This window comes from Drosophila biarmipes, chromosome 3L (genome assembly GCF_025231255.1).
Source record: "Drosophila biarmipes strain raj3 chromosome 3L, RU_DBia_V1.1, whole genome shotgun sequence".
NCBI classification, from domain to species: Eukaryota; Metazoa; Arthropoda; class Insecta; order Diptera; family Drosophilidae; genus Drosophila; species Drosophila biarmipes.
Window position 1 is genome coordinate 11,394,819 of NC_066613.1, and position 25,124 is coordinate 11,419,942.

General features: G+C 43.1%; 6 protein-coding genes and 1 long non-coding RNA gene across 14 annotated transcripts in view; 3 read left to right on the forward strand and 4 right to left on the reverse strand.

Moving 5' to 3' along the window:
- Positions 1-11,938, reverse strand: part of LOC108028292 (uncharacterized) — a 51,312-nt gene extending 39,374 nt beyond the window's left edge. The window contains exons 1-3 of one of the 6 annotated variants that reach the window (XM_017100009.3): positions 11,805-11,938; positions 11,147-11,436; positions 3,603-5,187 (exon numbers count right to left, since the gene is read on the reverse strand). In XM_017100009.3, the coding sequence (XP_016955498.1) occupies positions 3,603-5,162 (1,560 nt within the window). In that variant the 5' untranslated portion in view covers positions 5,163-5,187; positions 11,147-11,436; positions 11,805-11,938. Of the gene's footprint in view, positions 1-3,602; positions 5,188-6,589; positions 6,689-11,146 lie in introns of those variants that run through there. The other 5 variants (XM_017100007.3, XM_017100006.3, XM_017100005.3 and 2 more) reach the window with 5 other exon arrangements.
- On the forward strand, positions 1,258-2,583 carry LOC108028294 (protein snakeskin). 2 transcript variants are annotated; one of them, XM_017100014.2, is made up of 4 exons: positions 1,258-1,397; positions 1,467-1,552; positions 1,762-1,958; positions 2,145-2,583. In XM_017100014.2, the coding sequence occupies exons 2-4, from the start codon at positions 1,502-1,504 to the stop codon at positions 2,383-2,385; spliced, it is 489 nt and encodes a 162-aa protein (XP_016955503.1). In that variant the 5' UTR covers positions 1,258-1,397; positions 1,467-1,501; the 3' UTR covers positions 2,386-2,583. The 2 variants fall into 2 exon arrangements, with proteins under 2 accessions (XP_016955503.1, XP_050742781.1); XM_050886824.1 differs by having other exon boundaries at positions 1,317-1,552.
- LOC127010930 (uncharacterized) lies at positions 7,330-9,236 on the forward strand. Of its 2 annotated transcripts, none has more exons than XR_007763852.1 (3): positions 7,330-7,402; positions 8,052-8,196; positions 8,285-9,236. It is a non-coding gene; the product is annotated as an uncharacterized LOC127010930 (long non-coding RNA). The 2 variants fall into 2 exon arrangements; XR_007763851.1 differs by having other exon boundaries at positions 8,290-9,234.
- Positions 11,939-14,791: 2,853 nt separating the features above from the next.
- On the reverse strand, positions 14,792-15,928 carry LOC108028071 (probable chitinase 10). Its single transcript, XM_017099712.2, has 2 exons — positions 15,761-15,928; positions 14,792-15,637 (listed from the first exon to the last, which is right to left on the reverse strand). Exons 1-2 carry the CDS (start codon positions 15,881-15,883, stop codon positions 14,792-14,794), a joined length of 969 nt encoding a protein of 322 aa, XP_016955201.1. The 5' UTR covers positions 15,884-15,928.
- Positions 15,929-16,381: 453 nt separating this feature from the next.
- On the reverse strand, positions 16,382-18,112 carry LOC108028073 (peritrophin-48). Its single transcript, XM_017099714.2, has 3 exons — positions 18,034-18,112; positions 17,335-17,927; positions 16,382-17,032 (listed from the first exon to the last, which is right to left on the reverse strand). Exons 1-3 carry the CDS (start codon positions 18,038-18,040, stop codon positions 16,514-16,516), a joined length of 1,119 nt encoding a protein of 372 aa, XP_016955203.1. The 5' UTR covers positions 18,041-18,112; the 3' UTR covers positions 16,382-16,513.
- Positions 18,113-19,528: 1,416 nt separating this feature from the next.
- Positions 19,529-21,126, reverse strand: LOC108028103 (peritrophin-48). Its single transcript, XM_017099750.2, has 2 exons — positions 21,097-21,126; positions 19,529-21,025 (listed from the first exon to the last, which is right to left on the reverse strand). The coding sequence occupies exons 1-2, from the start codon at positions 21,098-21,100 to the stop codon at positions 19,599-19,601; spliced, it is 1,431 nt and encodes a 476-aa protein (XP_016955239.1). The 5' UTR covers positions 21,101-21,126; the 3' UTR covers positions 19,529-19,598.
- Positions 21,127-22,730: 1,604 nt separating this feature from the next.
- Positions 22,731-24,163, forward strand: LOC108028150 (peritrophin-44). Its single transcript, XM_017099807.3, has 2 exons — positions 22,731-22,808; positions 23,085-24,163. Exons 1-2 carry the CDS (start codon positions 22,805-22,807, stop codon positions 24,161-24,163), a joined length of 1,083 nt encoding a protein of 360 aa, XP_016955296.1. The 5' UTR covers positions 22,731-22,804.
- Positions 24,164-25,124: the final 961 nt, after the last annotated feature.

Sequence of the window (25,124 nt, forward strand, 5' to 3'; positions counted from 1 at the left end):
ATTTATTATTCCCTCATAACACATGTAATACCATTCCATGAGTTATGGATTATGCTGTACTGGAACTATTTTTGTTGATTTATGCTCCCCCAGAAACTAATGCACCATAATTTTCGGGTTACTCAGCCTCCGAACGAAACCCAATAATACTTGGAAGCGAGTAAACGATACTTGTTTATATATAGTACTCATGAATCTGTGTGTATACTTGCTACTCAATGGCGGGTCATAAAAAAACCTCTTGACTACGTGTGATGTCATGTTAGTTTCATGTTTTAAACTATGATTTATACTTTTGAAACTTAATGGTGCCTTAAAAATAGAGTCCACGAGGTGCAAAATGTTTACTAAAGTTTCCCATGTTCTTTATCACGAAGTTCTGTTTTTGCCTTATAAATGCAATTTTTTTAATAAAATACATTCTGGTAATTAAAAAAACGAAACTTAACAGATATTTACATTTTATTAAGGATCAAGAAAGAAATATATGCTTGAGAACAGCTAACGATGCCTTTAAATTGTGTATTATTTATGTAACCTCCTCCTCCACAGATTGAAACATCCAATTACTCCCCAAATAGATGAGTACAAGGGATCCCTGGCAAACCGCAGACGAGGTCTTGCGTCCGCCAATTGCCACTATCACTTTGCATTGCGCTGTTCCAATTGATTCGAAATCTCGAGCATGGGCTACGCCTGCGATTTATGTGCTAGGGTTGAGGTAATTGAAATGCAGATTAGCTCCACCGACTGTGGGCGAGGCGTTTCAATCAGCGGCGAGAACTAATGTAATCAATGGGGGCTATCGATCACATAGAACCGTGGCAAGGTCGGTGGATTTTCAAGGTTTTGGGGATGCATTCGGCGGACATTATCTTGGGGAATGCCAGACCTATGGCTCACCCAAAGTATTTCAGAAGTCCATCGATGACGCAAGAAGAGCAGTTTCCGGCCTGCCAGAGCCCGGGCTTCGCTGTCCACTTTTGTGGCTTTGTGGTCGCCATGAATAATGCTTAACAGTGCTGGGAGAAGGGCCAGCGAATCGGAGCACCTGATACCGCGATGTAAGGCGTCGGAACCCCGATAAGGCCCACCGATAAGATACGCGGGTGGGGCTGGCGCATGCGCATCGGGCTGTTTTTACCTCAGCGCCGCACGGGGAACCGCCGACAAATTAGTAACCCACTTCGAATAGCACCTGTTATCTACCGCGCGCCTATCTTATCGCTGACCGTGTATGCTCAGATTGCAAAAGCTACAAATTCTTGGCGACAATGCGAGCTGGGCGCGCAACAGGTTGCCTTTCAGTGATACTTTCCGTTTAGTCGACGAACGACAACGACACGAACACGAATCATTCTGTTTGTAGTTTCCGCGTGAAAATTACAGAAAAGATTGTGAGTGCCCCCCATTGATTAGCAGCCTTTCCTGAGGGGTGCGGTCTAAAGTATTTCCCTGAATTCCAGCCAAACGAAAGCAAAATCATCGTCCACTGTGCAAAATGGTGTCCGTGGAGACAGTTGGCTCTATTTTCATCAAGGCCCTGAAGCTGGTGAGTTTTCGGTATATTAATTGCTCCACCATTGGGCAATGCCTGGGTAGTCGCAACAACTTGGCTGAGGCTGATAAGCGCGCGTTTATCAGCCCGCGCGTATTAGCAATGTTACTCATACGCCGCGTTGAGCGGCGAGGCGTGGCCAAATGAGAGTGATTCATGAGTCAAATACATGACCTCATTGCTATCCTGCGTCCCTTTTGCAGATCATCAACCTGGTGATCATCTTCCTGTACCGCTGGGGCGACGGTGGCGAGTTCCTGGGCATCGGCGGCACTTGGAACCTGAACGAGGAGAAGAGCGCCGATGCGGAAATCGTGGCCTCGGGCGTCATGGTTGGTTTTCTGATCTACACTGGCTGCCACACAATCGCCTTTGCCTTCGGCACCACCAAGCACAAGGGGTGAGTTTATCATTAGGAAATCAACAAAACATAATGTGGCAAAGTCAGGGTTGACGATACTGGTCATAAAATTCAATTGTTTTAAACGTAGTACTAGAGTACTTTGACCTGCCACCTTTATGATTTTGCTTGTACCTAATTAAGTTCCTAAACTCCCATCTCATAACCTTCTTCTGCATTTTCCAGAGAGCTCTGCGACACCATCATGAACGTAGTGGGCTGCATTATGTGGATCGCCGTCGGCGGAGTGGCCCTGCACTACTGGAAGGGCTACATGTCCGACGAGGGATTCCTGTACGTGAACTCGGAGCGCCAGGTGGGCATCGCCATGGGTTCGCTGTGCGTCATCGAGGGCGCACTGTACCTGCTGGACACCGTCTTGGCCTGCATACACTACTCCAAGGGCGACACGGACTACACGCAGTAAAGTGGAGCACAGGGGAAATCGCAATCGCAGTCGCCGAATAAACTTAGATCGCTTTAAGTGCAAATTAGTCTTTATCCACAATCAAATTACGTTCGTAAGGGTCAATTGTCGCTACACTATATACTAACTGTTCAACATTTCCATTCACGATTCACGCCTAGATTTGGCAAATACAAATAGTTAAGACCACGCCACAGATACGAGTTGTTGTGCATTCGGGAATACTGTGGGAAAACCTGATGGCTATCAAAAGAAGTTTCAATCTGAGTTTCAATAGTTGATAGATTGATACAGAAAATTGAGGTACACATCTAAATACAATTAAAACTTCTGAATAAATATAAGTGGGCAGGAAGGAATAACACTTGTTTCCTCAATCGCACTACTATATTACTATACAAGTTATAGAACTATATGTTATTCAGTCAAGCCATTCAGATTTATATTTTTAATGAAGTTGATTTTACATTTTTATCCAATTTTGCTTAACTTTTTTAAAAGTTTTTAAAAATTCTTAATTGAGCAAGTAAGTGTAACCAACGGGTTGGTAATTTTTTTATGTTGTTTGTTTTTTATCTGCTCCAATGGAGAGCAAAATTCTTTTAGATTTTTTGAAAACTTTTGTTTCATCAGGTTTTAATAATTACTTGCATTGTGTTAGTTATACCCTTTTATAGGGGTCAGTTGCACATAAAATGCACTGAAGTACCCATTAAAGGAAGTGGATGAAGAACTTGGCGGTTGGCCACAACCTACGTAAATGACAAATAGTACACTCATTTCCTCGATAAACAAAGTTATGAGCTGTTTACCACATCGATGACGCCTTGAGAAGGAACCCCTTTCAGAACCATGGACTTTCCGGAGAAAATTATTAAATATTGATTACTCTGAGTAACAATCCACAGTTATCGGCAAGCTATAGCCAGAAGTCATATAATAATGTGTCACCCGTAACACTTATGACTGCTATAAGTGCACTCACAAGTACTTATTACTTACATACGTAAGTCACTTTATCTGTTAACTGAAGAACTAAAAGCTGCGTTTTTCTAATTTTTGATTTTTATACAATTTAAAAAAAAAAATTAAGAAAAGCAGAAATAACAAGTAGTACCATTTAAACTTTAAACTAGGATTACCATTTAAACATTTAGCTTCATTCTACTTCAAAAAAAAGGATTGACACTTCTGTTTGAAAAGCAAGGTAAGCTCACCTGTTTCACTGGATTCCCTCGCCCGTCCACGGCGTCCCGTTCCCGCTGCTGCTGCTGCCGCATGCTTCCGCTCCTGCCGACGCGTTTCGAACACAGGGCGCACCGCCGAGCCACCGACCCGTCCTCCAGGTTCAGGGCATCGAACAGCACCGCCTGGTCCTGGATGAAGGAGTTCCGGGACCGCAGGTTCAGCAGCTCCAGTGTTCTCGAGTCCAAACTCTCACGGTAGACATTGTGCACTCGGTCCAGATTGTGCTCGTAGTCGGTGTCCAGGTTGTAGGCACTGTTCAGGCTGGCCATGCTGCTCCTGGCCTCCAGCGAGGTCTTGCTCCTGCCCTCCAGCGAAGTCTTGCTCCTCTTCCGCCGCATCACCACCGTCCTGACCGACTCATCCAAGGAGGAGCCCAGGTGGACGGAGGTGCGCGAGGCATCGCCCAGCGGCGATGGCGAATGGGAGTGGGCCAGGGCCGAGGGAGGCAGTGGCAATTGGGTGGCGGTGGGCACCGGCTGCTCCGCCAGGCTCATCAGCGACTGCTGCCGCTCCAGCTGCTTCTCGTAGCCGTTGAACTTGTCGTAGTCGATGAAGGACATGTTGGCATAGCTGACCATGTTGTCGATGGCCTGCAGGGACTGCAGCGAGGCGCTCCACTTGGGGTTCATCTTCTCCTTCTTCTCGGCCCCGCCACTGCTGCTGGTGAAGCCACTGAAGGTGCTCTTGAAGGAGGCGATGAGCGTGTTGGACCGCCGCTTCTGGAAGTTCAGCTGGGGATTGGTGGGCTCCGTTTGATTGAGCGACATCACCGAGCCCTTGCGCGGACCTTGCTGCTGCACATCCTCCAGCGGAGTTGATGTGAAGGGCTGGGCGGACTGACGACGTGCCGGGGTCCTCACCGACGAAGTCAGTTCGTTCCTTCGCAGGAGCACCGGCGAACTGACCTCGAAGTCAGCCACCGAAGTCTTGCGCGGCGATGCCGGCGAGGTGAGGTCGCCCGACTTCTCCGTCTCCTCGGACAGTTGCTCCAGTTGGGGCTCGATGAAACTCCGGCGGTTCGGCCGCCTCATCTGGATCATCGAACGACTACGGGTGAATAGATAGGGTGTCCTGCTGGAGTCTCCGTCGTTGTCGGCCCTCGATAGGTTCTCCTTGCTGCCCGTCAGGTGGTTAATCAGCTTGTTCAGCTTGGTGCGCAGCGAAAAGCTGTTGGACCGCTCCATTTTGGGCACATTCTCGTAGCCCGGCAACGTGTTGGCGCCCATTATAAGGCCCTGGTTCCTCTTCTCCGCCTCGTAGTGCTCCTTCAGCTTCTGCGCCGTGTTAACAGGCAGCGAGTTGTTCTTACTATTGTTATTTGGCACTATACTGCTGTTGTTATTGTTGTTGATGTTGGCTTGGTTGTTGTTGTTATTTGGCTGGGAGTTCTTGGCATTCGCTGGTGATTTGACTTTGTTGCCATTCGGCAGCGGTTGCGACGGTTTCGGTTGCTGCTGCTGCTTCTTGGTCACCTTCTGCGTCTTTTTGTGCGCCTTGGCCGCGCTCTTTGTCTCCTTGTTGGAATACATTCCGAAGCCAGCGGACTTCAAACCCCTGGAAAGCAGAGAAAGAGTGTAGAAACGGGCGTTAATAAACTGATTAAAAGTCGGGTAATTCGCTCGGTCAGCACTTCTGTACTGTACGTTGGATTCGGCCCTCCTATCAGCTATCAGCACCCCTAATGGCACCCCGAATTTCGAATGGCGAATTCAGTCAACTCATGAGTAGCGAGTGGATCTCAAGTAATAAACAGTGAACAAGGTTCAATGGGGGTATTCTAAATTCGGATTTTCCCATTTTCGATATCTGATAGTGTATGTGTAGCATCTAAATGTTACATTTAGAATTCCTTCAAACTTATCTTGTAAATAAAATGATGTCAACTGTCTAGTCCTCCCATTATCTGTGCCATTATCATTTACCTTAGCTTTTGTATGTTTAGAGATTAAAAAGATGAAAAGGCCAAGCTAATGTTGTAAGATTCTATCTTTCGAGTGTGTATGTTAGGAATTTGTCGTTTTCAAGAGTCTCGTTTATCACAGAAGAGTGACATTGCATCAAATCAAAGCCATATTCTTAGAAAAAAATATATTTAAACCGCTGCAGACTGGGTTCAGAAGATACAACTTGAAGTGCGATTTTTATGATCATTTTTACTCTCCCTTAATGTATTCGGTCGTACAGCTCGTAAAACTCGGAGTGTTCGACTCGTCTGCGATCAATTGCATCTGACACTTTCCCATTCTAAGTGACAGTGACCTCGGCAGTATCGCAAAACGGCGGAGCACTAAGCGAAAACGTTGGACAAGTGCAGGCTGTCAATTTATCATCGCCAAAGGACGGCAGCGACTCGTTACATTGATAAACGCGACCCAATACAGCAAAAGAGCAAAAGTAATCGCATATATCACGCGTTTGTGTGGGTTAGTATCTGCGAGTGTTGGTGGAGCCATTATCTGGCGTACAGTAGATACCGCACAAGTGAAACTTTCACTCTGGTTAGTTGTGCCCCGCAATAATGCCCGCTCTCGACACGAATCAATATAAGATTAATCTACACTCAGACTGCACTAAAAAAATGTGAAATATTTTTTAACTACCCAAAGGATAGATTAAGTAAACACGGATAAATTAGAAACATGAAAAAAATGCATTTATAAAAATTGCATGTTTATGTACGCTTTGTAAAATCTTCCAAAAATATCTTTAAAATTTTTGGGACACCTTACGGATATTTTCCATGTAGTTTAAATTTACATTGTGATTAATGTTGGAAAAACATTTAAAAGCCTTAGAACCCGTAAGAAATATAAATATTTCAAACACTAAACCCATTCTTTCTTGTCTACTTTCTTTAGTCCACCATTTTCTCTAAGTGCTTTCCTGCTGTACATGGGCTGGCAGATACGTGGCCTATATAGCCAAAGATACACGGCCAACACTTGGAGATACTTGCAGCGGGCGTCATCAGAAGTCCATCTCCTCTATTCGACACAACTCCAATTTACGACTGACACTGGCAACAACTGACATATGTGGATGGGATGAGCTAGCTGCTCCCGGAGAACTGAACCGGGCCAGAAAGAGGGACACAGCAGTGAAATTGCCTAAATGTTATCGCCAGCAATTTTTATTTCCAGCAAAGCTCAAAAACAACAGTCAACAGCCATCGCGTTGTGATAAGATTTCGAACCAAAAAAAGCCCAGACGAGCGCACTTGTCTGAGTTCCCGCTGGTATGGTTGTGCGATTCTGGTCGGGTTGGCCGATATTGTTTTGGTTCCGTTTCCAACGGCCGTATGTGTGCGAGTGATTGCACTGCCCGGGGCAACTCTTTTTTCTTGATGGAGTGGATTGGTGTCTCTGATTTGGCAGTGTAATCTGTATTTATAGTTGGATGACTGCCGACGAGCTCTACTCAACTGTCCACTTGGGAATCAGCTCCGTGTGATCCTATCACTTTGCACCTTTTTAGTGACATTTTTATAGGGAAACATCTACTGGAAGTATTTAGGGAACGATCTTATCAACTAATTAAAATTTATTCACTTGTACCCTCGTCTCTATCAATGTCATTGCCACTTCAGTAGAACTTCCCGAAAACAAACAAAAATGTGTTATTATGATTCATTGCCTGTTCGCTTCTAGATTCTCGTACGCATCTAGTGGTCGAGGCCAATTATGTTGGCGTTGAGAACTCAATTGAGAAGCATGACACTACTTTTCATTTCGACTTGAAGATACCCAAACTTTTTCTATTTTTAAATTCAGTAAGTTAAGTCGAAGTTAATTTTATCTTGAAGAGGTCTAAACACAATAAACAAATCTCTCGAGGAGTCAGTTCGTTTGCATTGCTATCAACACTAATGAAAATAAAGGGAATCAATCATTCGTTATTCTCAACTCAATTGTTTTGATGTATTTCATTTTGTCGCCAGATAATGGCATGCGCTGCATATTTGGTATCTTTGGCAGCTATACTCTTACCAATTTTATTATTCCTCTAAAAGATTTACCAAACTATTTAATAATTAGTTCCATTAGTCAGTACTTAGTTCCGTTTTTTCCCCCATTTTATACATTTTGTCATTAAAGCTGATTAAATGTACGTGACCATATTGTCTGAGTTTTTGGCCTCTTTTAAAAGCGTACCTACGATTTTTCACAGATGTTAATATTTTTTAGTACAAAGTGCAAGCAACCATGATAACGATGTGGTCGTGTCATTGAGACCCCTTTATTCCTAACACTGAATAGCCCAGCGTCTCGAAATGGGTTGTTTTAAATTGTGTTGACCATTGTAACTTAACATTCATGGCGAAACGTGAATTGAATGGCTTATGAAGCCGCCTTCGAAGATATATTGTGCAAACTCTGGTAAACAAAAACAGAAATGACTGAAATATTTGTTCTCTATAGGGCCTGCTCAGCTAAGTACCCATAAGTCTCTATCCAGCGGTACACTGCAAACAACCAGCAGAAACAAAAATGACGTTTAAATATCAAAACCCGTTTACTTAGCCTGCTGAATATACAATTATAACCATTAAATGTTCTCAAAATCGTAAGTAATTCAACCATTTCCTCAGTAAAACTAGTTCTACATTCAGAAAATTCTTGATATAATCATGAAATAACGAAGTTTTTTCCAGTGCAGGATTTAAGTAACCGCACACTTCAATGATCGCAACCGCACGGGAAGCCATGATCAGAATATCAATAACAATCAGTCTCCTCAAACGCCTGTTTCCATGAAGATGCCAGTCCCTGCCGAAGCTTCAATCAGCCGCCAGCATTGTGGTTAATTTTAGACGAGTCTCCACTGTCCTGTCAACTGATCTGGCAATTATTTCGATGTTACTTCTGCCCTTGCACTTGCTCTGCGCATCGATACGGATATCGATTTCGGTTGCGTTTGATTATTCGCCATGCTCCGCTGGCGATTTCAAATTTCACTGTGCGTGGAGGAGCACTAACCAGACTCGATGTTATGATTCACTTGGTCTTGACTCCAGTTTGATTCGCTTTTGCTTATCTCTCGGATGCGATCGAATATTGCGTTACCACTCGCCGATAGCTTCTGTGCGAAGAGTTTGGCTTTTCAATTGACTGATCAAATTTACCTTGCAAACATCGATATGATAGCGTAACGAGAGAGTTGAAGACGCACGGCCGATGGTCAACAAAGATTGTAGTTCGGGAGGCAGTTCGAAAGATATTTTCCAATTTTATCGATTTGCAGAAAGCAAAAATTTGATTAGCTACTAGGTTATTCATTCCATTTAAAATTTAAAAAATAATTATTTTTACGATCCTAATAGCAAGATAGCCATAAGCCCAGCCTTGCCCGAAAGACCTGACTGCAACACGTGTCTGGTAATATAATATTTATATTAAGTTATAATTGTGCTGCCTGAAACTGAATAGTCAACAACGAGTATCACTTATCAAATTGCTCAGAGCACAAAATGCATAAATAATATTTTGGGTGCCCTTCTGGCGCGGTTCTTTTTGTTTACACTGAAATTAACACCGCGATATTTAAGACTCTCTGGGCAGTGCATGGGTATGCGGTGGTCGAGCTCGCAGCGTTTTCATCGGCCAACTTTGCACTGCCGTTGCGTTGATTTTCCTAGGCCGAAACCAGTTTGCGGCTTTCATTGACAACGCATTGTTGTCCGAGTGCACATACTCATAGAAAAATATACAGTTCATCTTCTGTAGCTCAAACCATCCAAAAATATCAAATATTAACCCTTGAATAATGTAAGAAAAATGGTATAGTTATTGGGTCTTAAAATTCAAACTTCTATCGTTATTAAAAATAAATCATAATTTAAATATATAAAATATAAACAACTGATACCTATGGTAGCCTGCAAGTCCTATGATTAGTTATACCGAAATTTTTCAAGTCCGATAAAGGATATGATGTCAAGATCTGTGATAGGCCATCACTAGCCTCAGCTGAGTTGCAGTTATGGAAGTTTGACTGTAGCACTGATTGATGGCTCGGTGCACGGAGTTCCTGTGAGGTGTACCCCGGCTTCCCCTTCCAGTGTGAGATGAGTCTTAACTGCAGGAACCCAAACCGGTTGTGAAACGAATTGAACGGAGTGGTTCGGGCCCAAAGCAAATTACGCCGCCAAATGGATGTGTTTGAGCATTTCTTGGTGCATTTTGTAGCACCGTTTGATAAGACTTTCGGATAGTGAAACTGGCCTCAGCCCCGTCAATTTGGAACCACGAATGTTACATAAATCCACGCGAAGCTTGTTAGCCTTCTCACGTACTCGTTAGATTAGCCGCCTGTGATAACGAGAGATATGCCATCTCCAGCACGTGTATACATATTTATCTGCCAGACCTCTGGAGACGTATTAGGTGTACTAGGTTAGTTCAATTTGTAGCTTGTATCTCAACACAACTGTACAGATAAATAAACTGTAGAGCGAGCTAATTTCCCGATTGTGGCAAAGATAATTATAATTTTAAATTATATTTGCTTCGATAGAAGTAAGAAAAAAATAAAGTAACGCTACAAAAGAATATAACAATAATGTAAATAAAATAAATTGATAAAAAAAATAAGTTTTGATAAGTTTTCGGGCATACGTACATACATTTGTAACAATATAACTCTAATAACCTCTTATTATGGTAAAAAAATCTTGCTCTCACCCAACGATTACGCATAGATAATAGGTCATTCCACACAGGAGCAACCAGAATTTTTTAAATATGCCACACATTTGTAATAAAGGCCTTTAAATTTTTAATTCTCAACACCTATCACGTCCATTGGGCACAAAAGTTCACTTGAAATAATGCCATGCCTCAAATGTATCGCTTTGCGATTTATGTAGAGCTAAAGGAGTGTTATAGGTCGATAACATAAAATATTGGAAAATGGGAACACCTAAATGAGTTCGCACCTTTGTTTGGGTAAATGTAAATAGAACAGGAGAGCTCTAGATCGGGAATAATTTAAAATAACATGGTTTCCAAATGAAAAAATGGGAATATAATACTTTTTTTACTATGCGGATGATATTCTTCTTCCGGTCTTGGCGCTGACAAAGGTTTAAAAAAAATTGGATAGTAAGAAAAAAAAATTGCCAAGACATAAGAAGCATTACCATCTCTTTATTTTTAAGCTATGAAAAATCATTTTCAAACAAAAGACATTGAAGTTTGAGATTTCGATTTATCGAGTCCGACACTTCTAATTGTGTTGTTCTGAGTCACTAAACTCAAACGGACAGAAATAGAGTGACCATATCCTACAGTTGCTTCAGAAGCGGTTCTGAGTGACTGCAGGGTATGCTATGTCGGATATTGCCGAGCACGCACATAGAGAGCAGCTGATACCAGGCCAGAGCGAGAGGGCAGGTTGAAAGAGTTGGCGAACCGAGCACTCTTACCTTCGAGTCTTATCAGTTTTTAAGTTAGTTTGGTGAGCGAATGCCGCTCGTGTCGGCTGATTTATGTACTCTATATTTTGATGGACTTGCCTGCTGCCTTATTTCCGTTTGCTGATTTGTTGCTCGGCGTATTGTTGTACTTCGTGTGATGATATTGTGATGTTTTATTTCTCTGTTTATTTTATCTGCTGTCGATTCTCAGGGGTTTGTGTTTTTCATTAACATTCGCATGGCGACGCGACGCTTGCGCTCTGAACCCACGGACACACAAACATATACAGCCTTGCTCGCTTTTCGAAGTTTGGAGCGAACTTCGGTCGCAAAGAAATGCACTTCAAATGCCACTTGCTCAGCACACGGCTTTGTTGTTGTTTCTAATACTGGTGAAAATAATCAAATAAATTATATATATTTTCAGGTACGCACAGACACACATACGTGGGTGTGTGTGTAAAGAATATTTATAAAGCGCTCTCTTCTGCTTGCGCAATAAATGAAAAGAGAGCGCGCGTTCACGAACACACACGCACCGCTCTCCCAGCTTTTTGCACGTTTCTTCGGTTTTTTTTATTTATTTTATTTCTATTAAACAACGCCAGCTTTTTGCACTTGATCATATACTTCTTATATACTTTTGCGCGCACAGCTGTTGGCTTTTCAAATGGCGCCTGCTGATCCACAAAATACGCGACACGCGGAAAGCGACGCGTGTCTCCGGTTAGGCCACGAAACAACAACTATTCCTTACGATTTCCATATGCGCGCAATTTCCCCCTGAAATCGGCGACGTCACTCGCGAAAAGTCGAACGGAACGAATTAAGTTAGGTAAAAACAAAATAAAACTATTCGCGGACGCCGCGGCAAAAAGAACTCCGCGCGCGGGTGACTGAATTTCAACTGATCGCCGAGCGAGCGAAAAAGCGCAGCGCCGCAGAGAGCGGGCCAGTGTACACGTACAGCTCGCGCTCTCTTCGTGCTTGCGTGTGTGCGGTGCTGGTTGCGGCGGCGCAACATCAGCTGTTGGCTGCAGGGTATCGGGAAGTCGACCTAGTTCTCGCAATCCTGGAGGATATTTTTAGGAACCATAAAGTTACGAACGTAAAACACTCTTTACGATGTGCATATTGGGTGACAAATAGATGTACTCCTAGAGTATACTAGGGTATACTAGATTCGTCGCAAACTTTGTAAGAGGTATTTAGAAGGAAGCGTTTCCCACCCTATATGGATTATAAATATCCTTAACCCGGATCACTAGCCACTCGGTTGGTCCGTCTGTCCGTTTTTACCCAAACTATTCTCTCAGCTTTTAAGCTATCGGTGTGAAGACTTATTTCTTTTGTAGGTAATAAGTCGGAGCGAACCATAGTAATAATCAAAAAAGTGTTCCTTAAAAATGAGAAAAATATAACTTTGGTGTTTTTTGGCACATTTATTTAGATTTTTGGGAATATTATTCTCTTAATATTTCAGTATTTCGAAAAAATTGAGTGAAAAAAATTCGACTACTATACCAAATAGTTGCCTTAGGAATGATCGGATGACTAATATTCACTAATAAGTGCATTAAAACGTTACAACATTTTTAAAGTTCTGGGCAAATGAGTTGATTGGAAGACTTAAATTTTAATTAATGAGCCCTAGGTTCTATACTAAAGCTAGGGACTTTTTCCTCCAGGTTGCGAATTGATTTAAAACACAGATCAAGTCAGCATGTGAAACAACAACATGCGTTAACTGCTACTTTTTCATACAAATACAACAAAATGAGCTTGGAACTTAGGTGTTGACCGCGACTGTGTTGGATTAACAGCGGGAAGGGTGTGACACAACAGAAGCGAATTTGAACTTGAAATTCAATTTGAATTTGCGCCGTTAGCTTGGAAGCAGAAAATTTACTTTGCTGTGGCAGAGCACACATATGTATACAAAATTAATGAAATCAATAAAATTAAGATACTTTTCGTATTTACATTGTTTAATATTCAACACTGTATTCTTCCGGGTTAAGGAGAATTTGGGTCGTACACACATATATATCTGATATTTAATAAAGTTTAAGGCTATACAGTCAATAAGTCACCTTGTCAATAATTGACACTTATATTATAAACCCATTAATCAGTGTTTGCTTAATATCTGTGTGTAATTTAATTCAACTTTCTTAATCGACAAAAAGGGCAATGCTCTTGTTGCGCTAATTACAATGTTTGTTTTACAAGTGTAAAATTAGGTGGAACACAAGTGATACACACTCAGAAAGTTATTCCTAGTGGTAGGTATGCAACTTTCCTTGTGATACTCGCACCGAAGTATGTATTTGCTTTGCCGACAACCCCAAAACGATTTTTTCGGTTTGCCATTTTGCGCGGTATAATGAGTCACGCGACTCCACGTTTGACCAACGAGTTTGGCCAACAGAGACGGCTGAATTAATTACTGGGCAGCTTGGCGATTAGCTGTGAGCAGAGAACCAGCCCTAATTGAGCCCGACCGCCTCAGAAGTTAAATTTAAATTTAAATTAGACGAACACATCGCACAGCCGTTTATGCACACTCATATTCGCAACATAGTCAAGCAGGCCAACATGGTTTTAGATAATTTATGAATGGACGGATCGATGTGCGACGAGATCAGGGACAATCTTTCAGATGTTGTTTGCCGATTGAATGACATCATTTATAATTTTTTAACAGAGTTCAGCCCGAAAAGCTACACGACAGTCTCTTTCCTTGACCTACCTCATGCCACCTAAAACTCGAACGTTCCAACCATATAGTAAATGTAAGATAAAATATGTATTTTCGCAGCCTTTTTCCATTAATGAACACATAGTCATGTTGGTAAACATTTATCTTTGGACTAATTTGATCTAAATAAATTTGCAGAGCAAACTTGAAAATCGTTAGGTTAATATTAAGAGTTACAGTGTAACTTCCTTAAGTATAACTTTACCATATCCAAGTCGTTATGTATAAAACCAACGTTAATTTAAATTTGGAGCACAAATATAAATATACTATAAATGAATCCCTTGATTTAAATTTAACAATTTCGGACGCAAATTTAAAAAAATTCGTTCAATAAAATTATAAAATTGATATAAATGCTTTAACCTCTGGCACTTATGTACATTTATTCTACACAAACGAAGCTTTTTACTTAGCGATCGTTAAATTCGTAGAGCTCTCTTTTAGGCTGAAAAAAGCGAACACAACTAATGTCGCTTGATATCTTATCCATTATCTGTTGTAAAGCAATTTGCGGCCGTCTTTAAATATTTTCTATTGATAAGATTCGGAATGTCGTCAGGCGAGCAGGAGATAACTTCAAACAAGATCAGTTAGAGATCATCACTGCCTCGAAATGGGAGCAGCTAACCGAATTAATTTCGCAGTTTTTCTAATATTTGTTCTTCTGTTCTCCTCCTGTTTTGGGGGCAACTCAGCTGAGGAAAATGCGCAAGATGTCCAATCGACGGAGCCAAGTGCCACAACATTCTGGGAACGTATTGTGAGCGGTGTTAGGAACTATCCCTGGAAAACTGATAAGGTCGAGAAGGAGAGCCCCGAAACTGCGCAGAGAAGGGCCGTTTTTTGGCAGAGACTGACGATGGCCACAGTTCTTTAATGGATAATTATTTGGAAATTAAATAAATATATTATTTTTCAACCAATTGTTGTGTCCAAAGAATTTTCAACTTTTTTGCAATTGTGTTTATTGTGTTTATTAATCACTTCTGGAAACACCTAACGTTCTTTTCCACATCGCAGTAGGCCGACTTCTGATCCCAGAAGAGGCCCTTGGGACAGGATGTGACCACGGGCATCCCGCCGATGCAGATGTAGTACTTGCTGCAATCCTCCGGGTGGGACATATAGCTCTGCTTGGCGGACGGACAGGTCAGGGCGGTGAGCTCTGTTCGAGGTGGGGAAGGTGGGGTGGGCAGTGTTACGGGAACCAACTCGGTGGTGAGGAATTGCTGGAGCGTGCTGAACTCACTCGATCCGACTAGGTAGCACACTGTTATTGGCGCCCCACTGCTCGGCGTGGTGTCTGCCACGACGGTATCCACTTTGGTAACCGGTTCCAAAACCCTGGACTCCCCGTAGCAAACGGCCTGGTCGCTCAACTGGCACTCGGACTTTTCGAAGTTCCACGAGGTTCCACGCCCACAATGATGTCGGTGCAGATGGCCGTAGGCGCAGATGAAGTACAATCCGCAATTTTTCGGATGCGGCAGGAAGTAGGCTCCGTAGTGGCGGCACTCGATGCGCTCCGGATCGTACTTCTCCATGGGATTGACCGGCTGACCACTGGTCACATCGACGGCCATGAAGATGGGGCGTGGTTTGTCTGGCCACTTAATCTCTGAGTTATCCCCTGGGCTAGCTTGGGAAACAGGTAGATCACTCTGCCAACAGTTGGTATTCTCGGGCAGATCGCAGATCCCACGATCACTGTCAAAGTGTAGGCCCTCATCGCAATAAAGCAGTGTTGGAATGCGTGAGCAGGAAAAGTATCCATTGCAGTCCAGCGGATGGGCCACCAAATCGCCCTCCTGACGATCCATGCAGATCTGAAAAAAGGAGTTAAACATCTGAACATAAGGAGAACGAATCCTTGAAAGTAATTAACTAGCCGAGGTTGTATTGTAGTTGAATGATGCATTTTTTTTTTTTAATTTTTACTGAAAACTCACATGGCTGAGATCACCCAAAGTTTTGCGAACTTTGGGCAGCTCCCAACTCCGATCCACTGAGTGACCGGCTCCCAACTGGAGGCAGATGCTCAGTGCCAAGACAAATGCCCAAGAGCTTTGCATTTTAGTTAGTAGTTCCTTTTCCTATGATGGCGGTTCTTTGCGGCTTCAGAATTCCTCAGATAGTATTTCGGCCGTCCCAAGACCGACCCTTTTATAAGGTCGAGAAAATGGGTGTGACTATTCTAAAAGCTAATCGAAAACTTGTGTTTTCATTCTGCGTGAACGCGTTGTTCGCGTTTTAAGATAAGATTCTATAAAGATGTTTGATATGCACACATCTACAAATAAGTAAAAGGCAGCTCTTAATCATCTCAATTTATCCATTTCACTATTTTTAAGGTTACTATTCTTAACTTAAGTTAAACTTCTTTATAATGATATAAAATGACGGATATTTTCAATATGAAGGTGTAAAACTTGAATAAGATGTACCATTTAATTAATTTTTCCTGCTATTCTTTTGCTTCTATTATTATCGACTAAGCTGGCTAACTGCTGAACTGAAACCGTAGAAGAGAGAGCCATATAATATTGTATGTATAGTAGAGACTGTAACACTTTGCTTGCGAACATAGCTTTATTGCCTTTTATAGGTGCTGAATACTAAATGGTAAATATATAGGATCGTGTTTGCAGATTGTCCCGTGTCGGCGAGTTCCCTTTCAGTAATCCTGGACTGGGTGATTCGGCTTATTCATCGACCGTAGTGGCACCATCGTCAGTGGTATCGCTGGTTGTGGTGAGACTGGATCCGTAGCAGGCTCCGTTGTTCTTCACATAGGCTTCCATCTCGTCGTCGGACTTGCAGGCGCCCACCGCCTCGTTGAAGAAGTACGATTCGGGGCAGCTGAGCAAGGTGGCATCTCTGTTGCTGTTGCAGTAGTAGTACGAGGAGCAGTTCTCCGAGTTGACGGCGTTCACGAACTGCTTATCGGAATACTGGCAACGGTTGCAGCCCGGCTCGGGAGTGGCCAACTGGCGGGTCACACAGATCTTCTGAAGCACATCGTAGTAGTATCCAGTGGAGCAGGACTGCTGAACCCACTTGCCCTTCGTGCACACCGAGTATGTGCCACAGACGGTGGCCGATGCCTGCTTTTCTCCATCCGTAGAACACGAAGTGGAGGCACTGCTCAAGGGAACTCCGGTCACACGGGTGCACACGGAAGTCGTGTTGTAGGTACACTGTTGGGTGGCAGCGTTATAGACCTAAGGGAATGCCATGAAAAAACGGTTAGACAGATCTTAAGAATGATATTGATAATGAAAATCATTTCATTACAAAGTGTTTTTTGTGACAAAAAAGCATTCCCAACTTATTTTAGTGGATATTACTCCCATTAAGAGTTGAACTGTGACCAGTAATGAGGAAAAAAAATAACAGAAGATTTCAAGAGATTAACTAATATCGCTGTAGATAGAATATTTCCAAGCATCCTTCGCTTTTAAAACTTGACTGTTTGGTTCGCAATAAATAATTAACAATGGCTGCTAAGAGAGAGTTAACTTACATCCTGTTTGTTGGCAGTTGGGCACTTGCCAGTTTGCAGGAAGACGCCACTGCTGTTGGATACGCAGAAGTTCCAGGTGGCACAGTCCTTGGTGTCGCCGAAGTACTGGTTGGGGGGCGCCACATCGCAGAGCGAGGTCAGAACGATCTCATCGCTATCGCCCAGGTTGGACTGGCAGGATCCCCAGTCGCAGGCGACCTTGACGGAGTTGAATATTTGGTTCGGTGGGCAACTTCCTGCCTTTCCAACACCATTGTCGCAATAGTAGTAGCCGCCGCAGACGGCGGTGTTCGGCACCCAGGTTCCATTCTTTCCGGCACAAGGCTCTGCAACGCCGTAGTAGCAATCCACCTGGCTGGACAGGGCGCAGGTGCTCTTTTTGTAGTCGTAGGAATAGCCAGTTTGACACTCGGCCACAACGGGGCCGGTGGACTGACAGACATAGTACTTCTGGCAGGACTCGAGGCTGCCCAGCTGGGTTCCGATCTTCACCGCCGTGCAGAAAGCGGTCACATTGTAGGTGCCCTCCAAGATATCTTCGCCCAAGGCGCTGCCGCCCATCAGGCACAGGATCGTCACCAGTAGGAGTTTGCCTGCGAGTCACAAATCACAAGTTAAAAATCACACTTCACACATCGCTTTGGACAGAATTCCTCGCGGTTATCCACTGGACTATTGGTAAGAACTCGCCACACTTGCCTGCCATCGTTAATTGGTAATACTTTTGGTCTCTCGGGGAACGAATAACACCACTTGTATTGCCCAATGAAAGGTAGTCGGAAGACTGATGTAGGAGTTTTCCCACCGCCTGGTTTTTATAGGTATACGCCGCGAACTTGGCCATCTAGATCGTAAATTGACTGTAGATAAGCCAGCTATTCTCAGGAATTATAGACATAGGAACATGGTTCAATTTTTTATTTATTCCACCAGATACGCGCTGAACATCTTGTCTGGTTGTTATTTTCCAATTTTAATTAAAGTTAAACGCAAGTCAGCCGCTATCATACTCTATTTCGATATGTTCCGCAACTTAATAATTAAAAAAAGAAGCGATTGACGCCACACCATTATCTTTATCAATGTCGTAAGGCCTGCCTTGAAAACTAACACCCAAGCCAGGTGTTGCAAGATCCAAAAAAGGATAACCTATTGCAGTAGAATGACGATAAATTAAATGTTGTTAATGGAAATAAATTTGTTGTGATACGGAATAACAGGAACAAAATCATTTTTTGTAATAAATATATAAATTTTATGTTTATTTTATACCTATCATTTATACATTAACCGATTTTCAATAGTTGCTTATCTGCTTTGGATGACGTAGTTCTAGCCAGTAAACTTTTTTCGGCTGTAGTTCGCTTAGTGTTTACTTTCGACTTTATTACCATGCCAAATGAGCTCTATAAAATGGTCTTTATACTCTTTTGGGATATCCGTAAATTGATTGGAAATTTCCGATGTACCTTTGATATGCTGCAGCACATAATTGAGACTAGCGTTATAAGTTAAATTCGGTTTATTCGGATAGTATTCACACAATATAAAAGTTTATAACTACATAAATATGTTAACTCATCAGAACGTAATGAATACAGGTACGACAGTGATTACGGGTAACATTTCCATCATAAACATTACCCTTACCAAAAACTAAACTATAATTAAAAGCAATTTCAAGCATTTTTATACTATTGGTAACCTGTTACAAAATATGTTGCCTACCTTAAAGGGTGGGTATTGTGTAACTCGACAAAAAAAATCAAGGAATCACTATCAGCTACCCGTTACTCAGCTTAAGGAAGCAAAAGGGGATGCAGATATATAAGCAGCAAGGCGATATTTAAGGGCGCCACCTACCGGCTATTTCAGTAGATGCTATGTGGGCGGCCTACAGATTTAGGCGTTTAAGCCATTTGTAGGCGTTAGAATGGGCTTGGCAGGAAGTCCAGGAATCTGCATGCCAAGTCTGACTGTTCTACCTCTTATAGTTTCCGAGATTTCCGAGTTCATACGGACAGACGGCTTGTGATCCTGATCAAAAATATATATACTTTATGGGATCGGAAACGCTTCCTTCTACCTGTTACATACTTTGCGACGAATCTAGTATACCCTTTAATCTACGAGTAACGGGTAAAAACCTATGTTTTTACAGCAACATTTTTGTATAAAAATAATGAAGTATACTCGAAGTAATTTATTTTATTGTTTGCTGGATTATATATAATATATTTTCTAGTGCAAAAGAGCCTAATCGATTATTTTGTAGTTCCAGTTGAAGTTCCTGTAGATGTTTTATCGGATGTTCCCGTAGAGGTTCCACTGGAAGTATCGGTTTTTGAAGAAGTATCAGTGGAGGTTCCCGTAGAGGTTCCACTGGAGGTATCGGTTTTTGAAGAAGTATCAGTGGAGGTTCCCGTAGAGGTTCCGGTGGAGGAATCGGTTTTTGAAGAAGTATCAGTGGATGTTCCCGTAGAGGTTCCTGTGGAGGTTCCCGAAGAGGTTCCGGTGGACGTTCCCGTAGAGGTTCCGGTGGAAGTACCAGTAGAGGTTCCGGTGGAGGTTCCGCTGGAAGATGATCCCGAAGAGCTAGAAGATGATCCATCCGAAGTGGATGGAGCGGCGGTGGTCGCAGTTCCGCTGCTTCCCGTGGGGTTGCAGCACAGGAACTTGGGCTCCACACCGTTGACACAGGATCCGAGGTTCTCGTTGAAGTAGTAGTTGGTGGGACAGCTCTCCACGGCCTTCTGGACACCGTTCACGCAGTACAGGTAGTCGGAGCAGTTGCTGCTCGAGTAGGCGTTCACGAAGCTGGCGGTGGTGCCCACACACCTGTCGCAGTTGTTCCTGGCGCTCATCCTGGTCACACAGGCCTTAGAGATGGTGTCGTAGAAGTATCCCGAGGGGCAGGTCATCAGCTGGTAGTTGAGGCTGGAGGAGCAAATATAGTACTGATTGCAAGCGGTGGCCGCGATCATCGATCCCGGCGAGGTGCAGGTGGTGGGGTTCGTGACCACTCCGGTCAGAGATGGATCGTTGGTCACCTGGGAGCAGGACGATGCCGTCTTGTAGCCGCAGTTGGAGGCCTGCACATTGAAGACCAGTCCAGCCTCGCAGGTTCCCGAGTGCAGGACGTTGTCCTGGCAGAAGTTCCAACGACTGCAGTTCGAGGGACTGCCGAAGTAGACGCCATCCTTGACCAGATTGCACAGGTTGAGGGTCACCGACGAGGCCGAGGCACTGTCTCCGCTAATGGACTCCGAGCAGGGATAATTGTTCTTGTACACACAGGCCATGGTCGTGGGATTGAAGTTCTCGCCGGCAGGACAACTGCCACTCACGGCGCCGGAGGCTCCGCAATAGTAGTAGCCACCGCAGGACGAAGGGGATGCGGCAAAGGTGCCCACCGCCTTGCCCAGACAAGGATTGGTGCTGCTGGTGCAGGTGCTTGGCGCAGTACCCGTGCACTGCTGGGCATTCTTGTCGAAGTAGTAGCCGGTAGGACAGGACATGGCCGTGTACGAGGATCCCTGGCACTGGTAGTACGTGGAGCAGTCCAGGCTGGCCACGTAGTTTCCATTGCTGACCAGCAGGCACAAGGCGGTCACGTTCAGTTCGGCGGTCGCTGGAGCGGCACAGGCGACCAGCAGCGCAACGGCTGCGATGATGGATCCTTTGTGTCCACCTGGGGAATTAAAATCATATGTATATTAGTACTTTTTCAACTTAACTAAGTTTCTTAGTTCCAAAACCCACCCATTCTTTAGCTCTGTTTTTTGGTGGCTCCTAGTTGTATACTGTTTGTGGATGTTGGCCTCCAGGGGTTTTTATTGCGAGTCCAGCCCGGGGTTTATCTTCGGTCCGCTGGACTGTCCAAATTGATCGACGAGCCGTCAGGCCAGGGAATCGACTTTGTGATACATCGCCACAGGCAACCAGTATAAGCAGCTCTGTTTTTGCATGATCGATGGCCCATTTGACAGGTCAACCAAGTAGTGGATAAGAAGTTCCCCGGAATCCGGACACACCAAAATAAACCGATAATAATTGTATTTAATTTAGATTGTATACAGAATGTTTCCCCCAAATAAAACTTAAAAAAAAAATAATTAGTGTAAAATGGTTTTATTTGAAACTGCTTCAACTACATACAATTACGGTAAAACATAGGCCCGAATTGAGGCCAAGAGCAAGATAAAGATAATCTATTGATTGGTAATAAAAAGACCGGTAAACCACCGAATTCTCGGAAGAAATCGTTTTTAAAAAGTTCAACTATTAGACTTCCTTTCATTGTCTTATATTTTTGTCCAATATTTTTGCAACAAATTTGATTAGATAATTATTGGCAACTTCCAGTCGTAAGAGAACCACATGATTCCCAAATTTAATGATACATTTTCAAATGGTATTTGGATTCGATTTGGGAAAGTCAGCTGATAAGAGTAATCTAAATTGGCTTTAAATTACCTACCTATTTTAGGACTTACCCACATATTTTATTCGAATTCTGCTTCAAAGCCTTCTAGCAACAATGACTTACCCATTATTTCCCATAGATGACGATTCCCAGCAAGTTGTTTGTTACTGGAGCAGCTAAACATGCCTTATGGGCTAAAGTTCAATTAAATGTTCACAAAATATATAAAAATGATTTGAAGTGAAGCAAATTCCAGGTAAATTATTAAATTATAATTAAAAGTAGTAATCTAAACCACTTAAGTCTAATCTCCAAATTTATACAGAAATTGGTCATCATCATCTATTAATACCTTAATGTCGTATGTACCAGTCCTATCAGCTCGGACACAGAAGATTAGGACAATTACCTCTTATTTGAAAATAAAATGTTTTATATAATATTGTTGGTAATAAATTAACGGCATGCTTTAGGGATTTTGATTGTAAAAGATCGTAAGAGTTTTCATTGAGGAAAAAAGAGCAGTATGAGCCATGCTCAATGAACAAAAATAAATGTGTCTTTAATCGAAGAAGATTAGGACAATTACCTCTTATTTTAAATTAAAAAGTTTTATATAATATTGTTGGTAATAAATTGACGGGAATTTAATTGTAAAAAATCGTAAGAGTTTTCATTGAGGAAAAAAGAGCCGTATGAGCTAAGCTCAATGAACAAAAATAAATGTGTCTTTAATCGAACTGCGAAGCGGCAGTGGTCAAATTTATCACTTGTCAATTTGAGAATTAACAGAACCTGATAAAACTGAAATATAAATACGCCATGCGTCCATTTTGGCCACTGACGACAGCTCAGACACTAAGTTAATGCTCCGAAAGTTATAGACCTTTCGGAACGCCCGAAACTAATTGAGGTAAGCATTGTCTCTGGTCATGTATTTAATGCCAAAGTTAAGGGGCTTCCAGTTAGACGTTTTTCCGCCGGTTAGTGTAGAGGATTGTTTATTTTCTTCCCTAAAACATAACAAGTTTTCCTCAAAGCGAGATGGGTAAGTGTTATCCCAAATCTTTCAGCGACTGTTGTTATTTTATCTGAAGTATCTCTTATCATTTATAATTGTGTAATGAGTTACAAGAAGAACTTATAAGAAAAGTTATAACAACACTTAAAAACAAATTTTGGATAGCTTACTCTTACATAAATCCTTTTGAAATAAAGGCAAGCACATATTTAAATAAAAAATAGCATTTATTAATTCAGATACGTTTGTCTGAATTTGTTAAGTTTGAATTAAGCTATACTAATGGCCATTTTCTGCAAACAGAAACCAAATTCGTCTTGTTCTTTGGACTACTTATGGTGCCCCTGATATCTGGGGCCTCCACCTTCAATGCGACTCTGATATGCGAACTGGTGGTCAACGGAACCAAGATGAACGATCCGCGGGCCTGCAACGCGTGGGTGCAGTGCGTCGATGGGAGCCCAGTTGGTGGGACCTGCGGCACTGGACTCTTCTACGACAGGGAGAGCCAGAAGTGCCTGAGTTCCAGCAGTGTGAAGTGCGTGTCCAGTGATCCCTGCGCCGCTCTGTCCACCGGATTCGCAGCCGATCCGTACTCCTGCAACGGGTATTACTACTGCAAGAATGGCAAGGGGCAGCACGGTGTCTGCAACACGGGAATGAACTTCAACCCGGGCACCCAGGACTGCATCCGGGACTTTCCGTGCTCGAGTAAGATGGATCCGGACAGCTACTGCAACATCCTGCCGGATGGCGTCTTTGTCAAGGACACGGACAGCTGCAATGGCTACCAGATGTGCTGGGATGGCCAGGTGATAAACGGCACCTGTCCCGGCACCTTCTACTTCAAGGCCTCCACGGCCCAGTGCGATTATCCCCAGGATGTGGCGTGTGAACTCACAGAAGTGCCAAACATTGCCGAAAAGGGTGTGTGTCCCGAAACGGGAGGTTTTATCTCCGATAACCGGACCTGCAATGGCTACTACTACTGCAAGGAGTTGGCAGACGGAGAGTTTACCCTGGAGCACGGCAAGTGCTCCGACGGCAGGTTTTTCCTGGCCACCGATGGAGGCGCCTGTGTGCCCCGATCCAAGGTGAGGTGCAACTACGACCGGTGCGTGGGATTGGGCAACACCACCATTCAGCTGGCCAACGAATCGGATGACGGGTGCCGGGGGTACTCGATCTGCCAGGACGGCGTCGTCATTGGCCAGGGAACCTGTCCGCAGGACGAGTACTTCGACGAGCTGACCCAGCGCTGCACCACCCAGGTGATATCCTATGCCGCCTGCCAGGTAACCGACGGCACCACCGGCTCCCAAGTGGAGCAGCTGACGATCGGAGTTGATGGCACTTCCACCACCACCAGCTCGGTCTCGTGAGCCTAGGCCGTAATCGGTTTTAATTAGCCTCTCGGTTTTATTTCATGCCATAATAAATTTAACAATTTCAGGTGCTCTTATCAGAGCCAACGCCTATAAGGCTGAAAGATCACCTCTGTGTTTAGATGGAATTGTGAAATTGTAACTGAGTAATCATTTTAGAAACGGCTATCCTTATATCCTTTATATTTCAGGTGAAACAAATTTTATTATAATTAGCTATACGATATACTTATGTAGTTATACGATTAAACGGAATAGACTTTTCATACAGAAGTGGCGGAGCTGACTCATTTCTGAGCCACATGGGCTATATCTTATCCCCACTGGCAGAAATCGTCGGTTGATGAATGGCACCTCCACACAAGTGTTGGTCTCGTGAGCGAAGTACGCAATCAGTTTTAATTAGACACTCTGTTTGGGTCGCCGCTACAATAAATATAACTACACATGGTGCTGTTATCAGGCGTAATAACGATTAAGTTACCGGATCACATCTTAACTACGATTTCCTTGAATCGATTGGCAGCATAGAACCGTGATGTCATGCCCGAAAGCGGAAAGGTACTAAGGAAGTGGTTCATAGAACCCATTCATGAGTTCAAAAAGCGGTATCAGCAAATATCTTGATTTTAGTAGCTGCATATCGGATAACGGCAGCAATAAAGAACTTCGATGGAAAAATACTCAAATAAACTTATCAGAAGGAAAATTCGAGTACTTTAACCACTTCACCCAATCACTTCATTCATCAATCATTTAAACTTGAGAACTTGAAGTACATCTACTTAAAACCAAATACATTCACTAATGGCTAACAAGATAATTTAGCGGCGTGGTAAACAAATTAATGAGTCAGCCTCAAAGGAAATCGTCTATAAGGAAGGATTTTGTCTAAAATCATAAAAACTCGAGTGTTGGTAAGTACTCGTATTTTGCAAACATTTACTAAAGTGTTCTA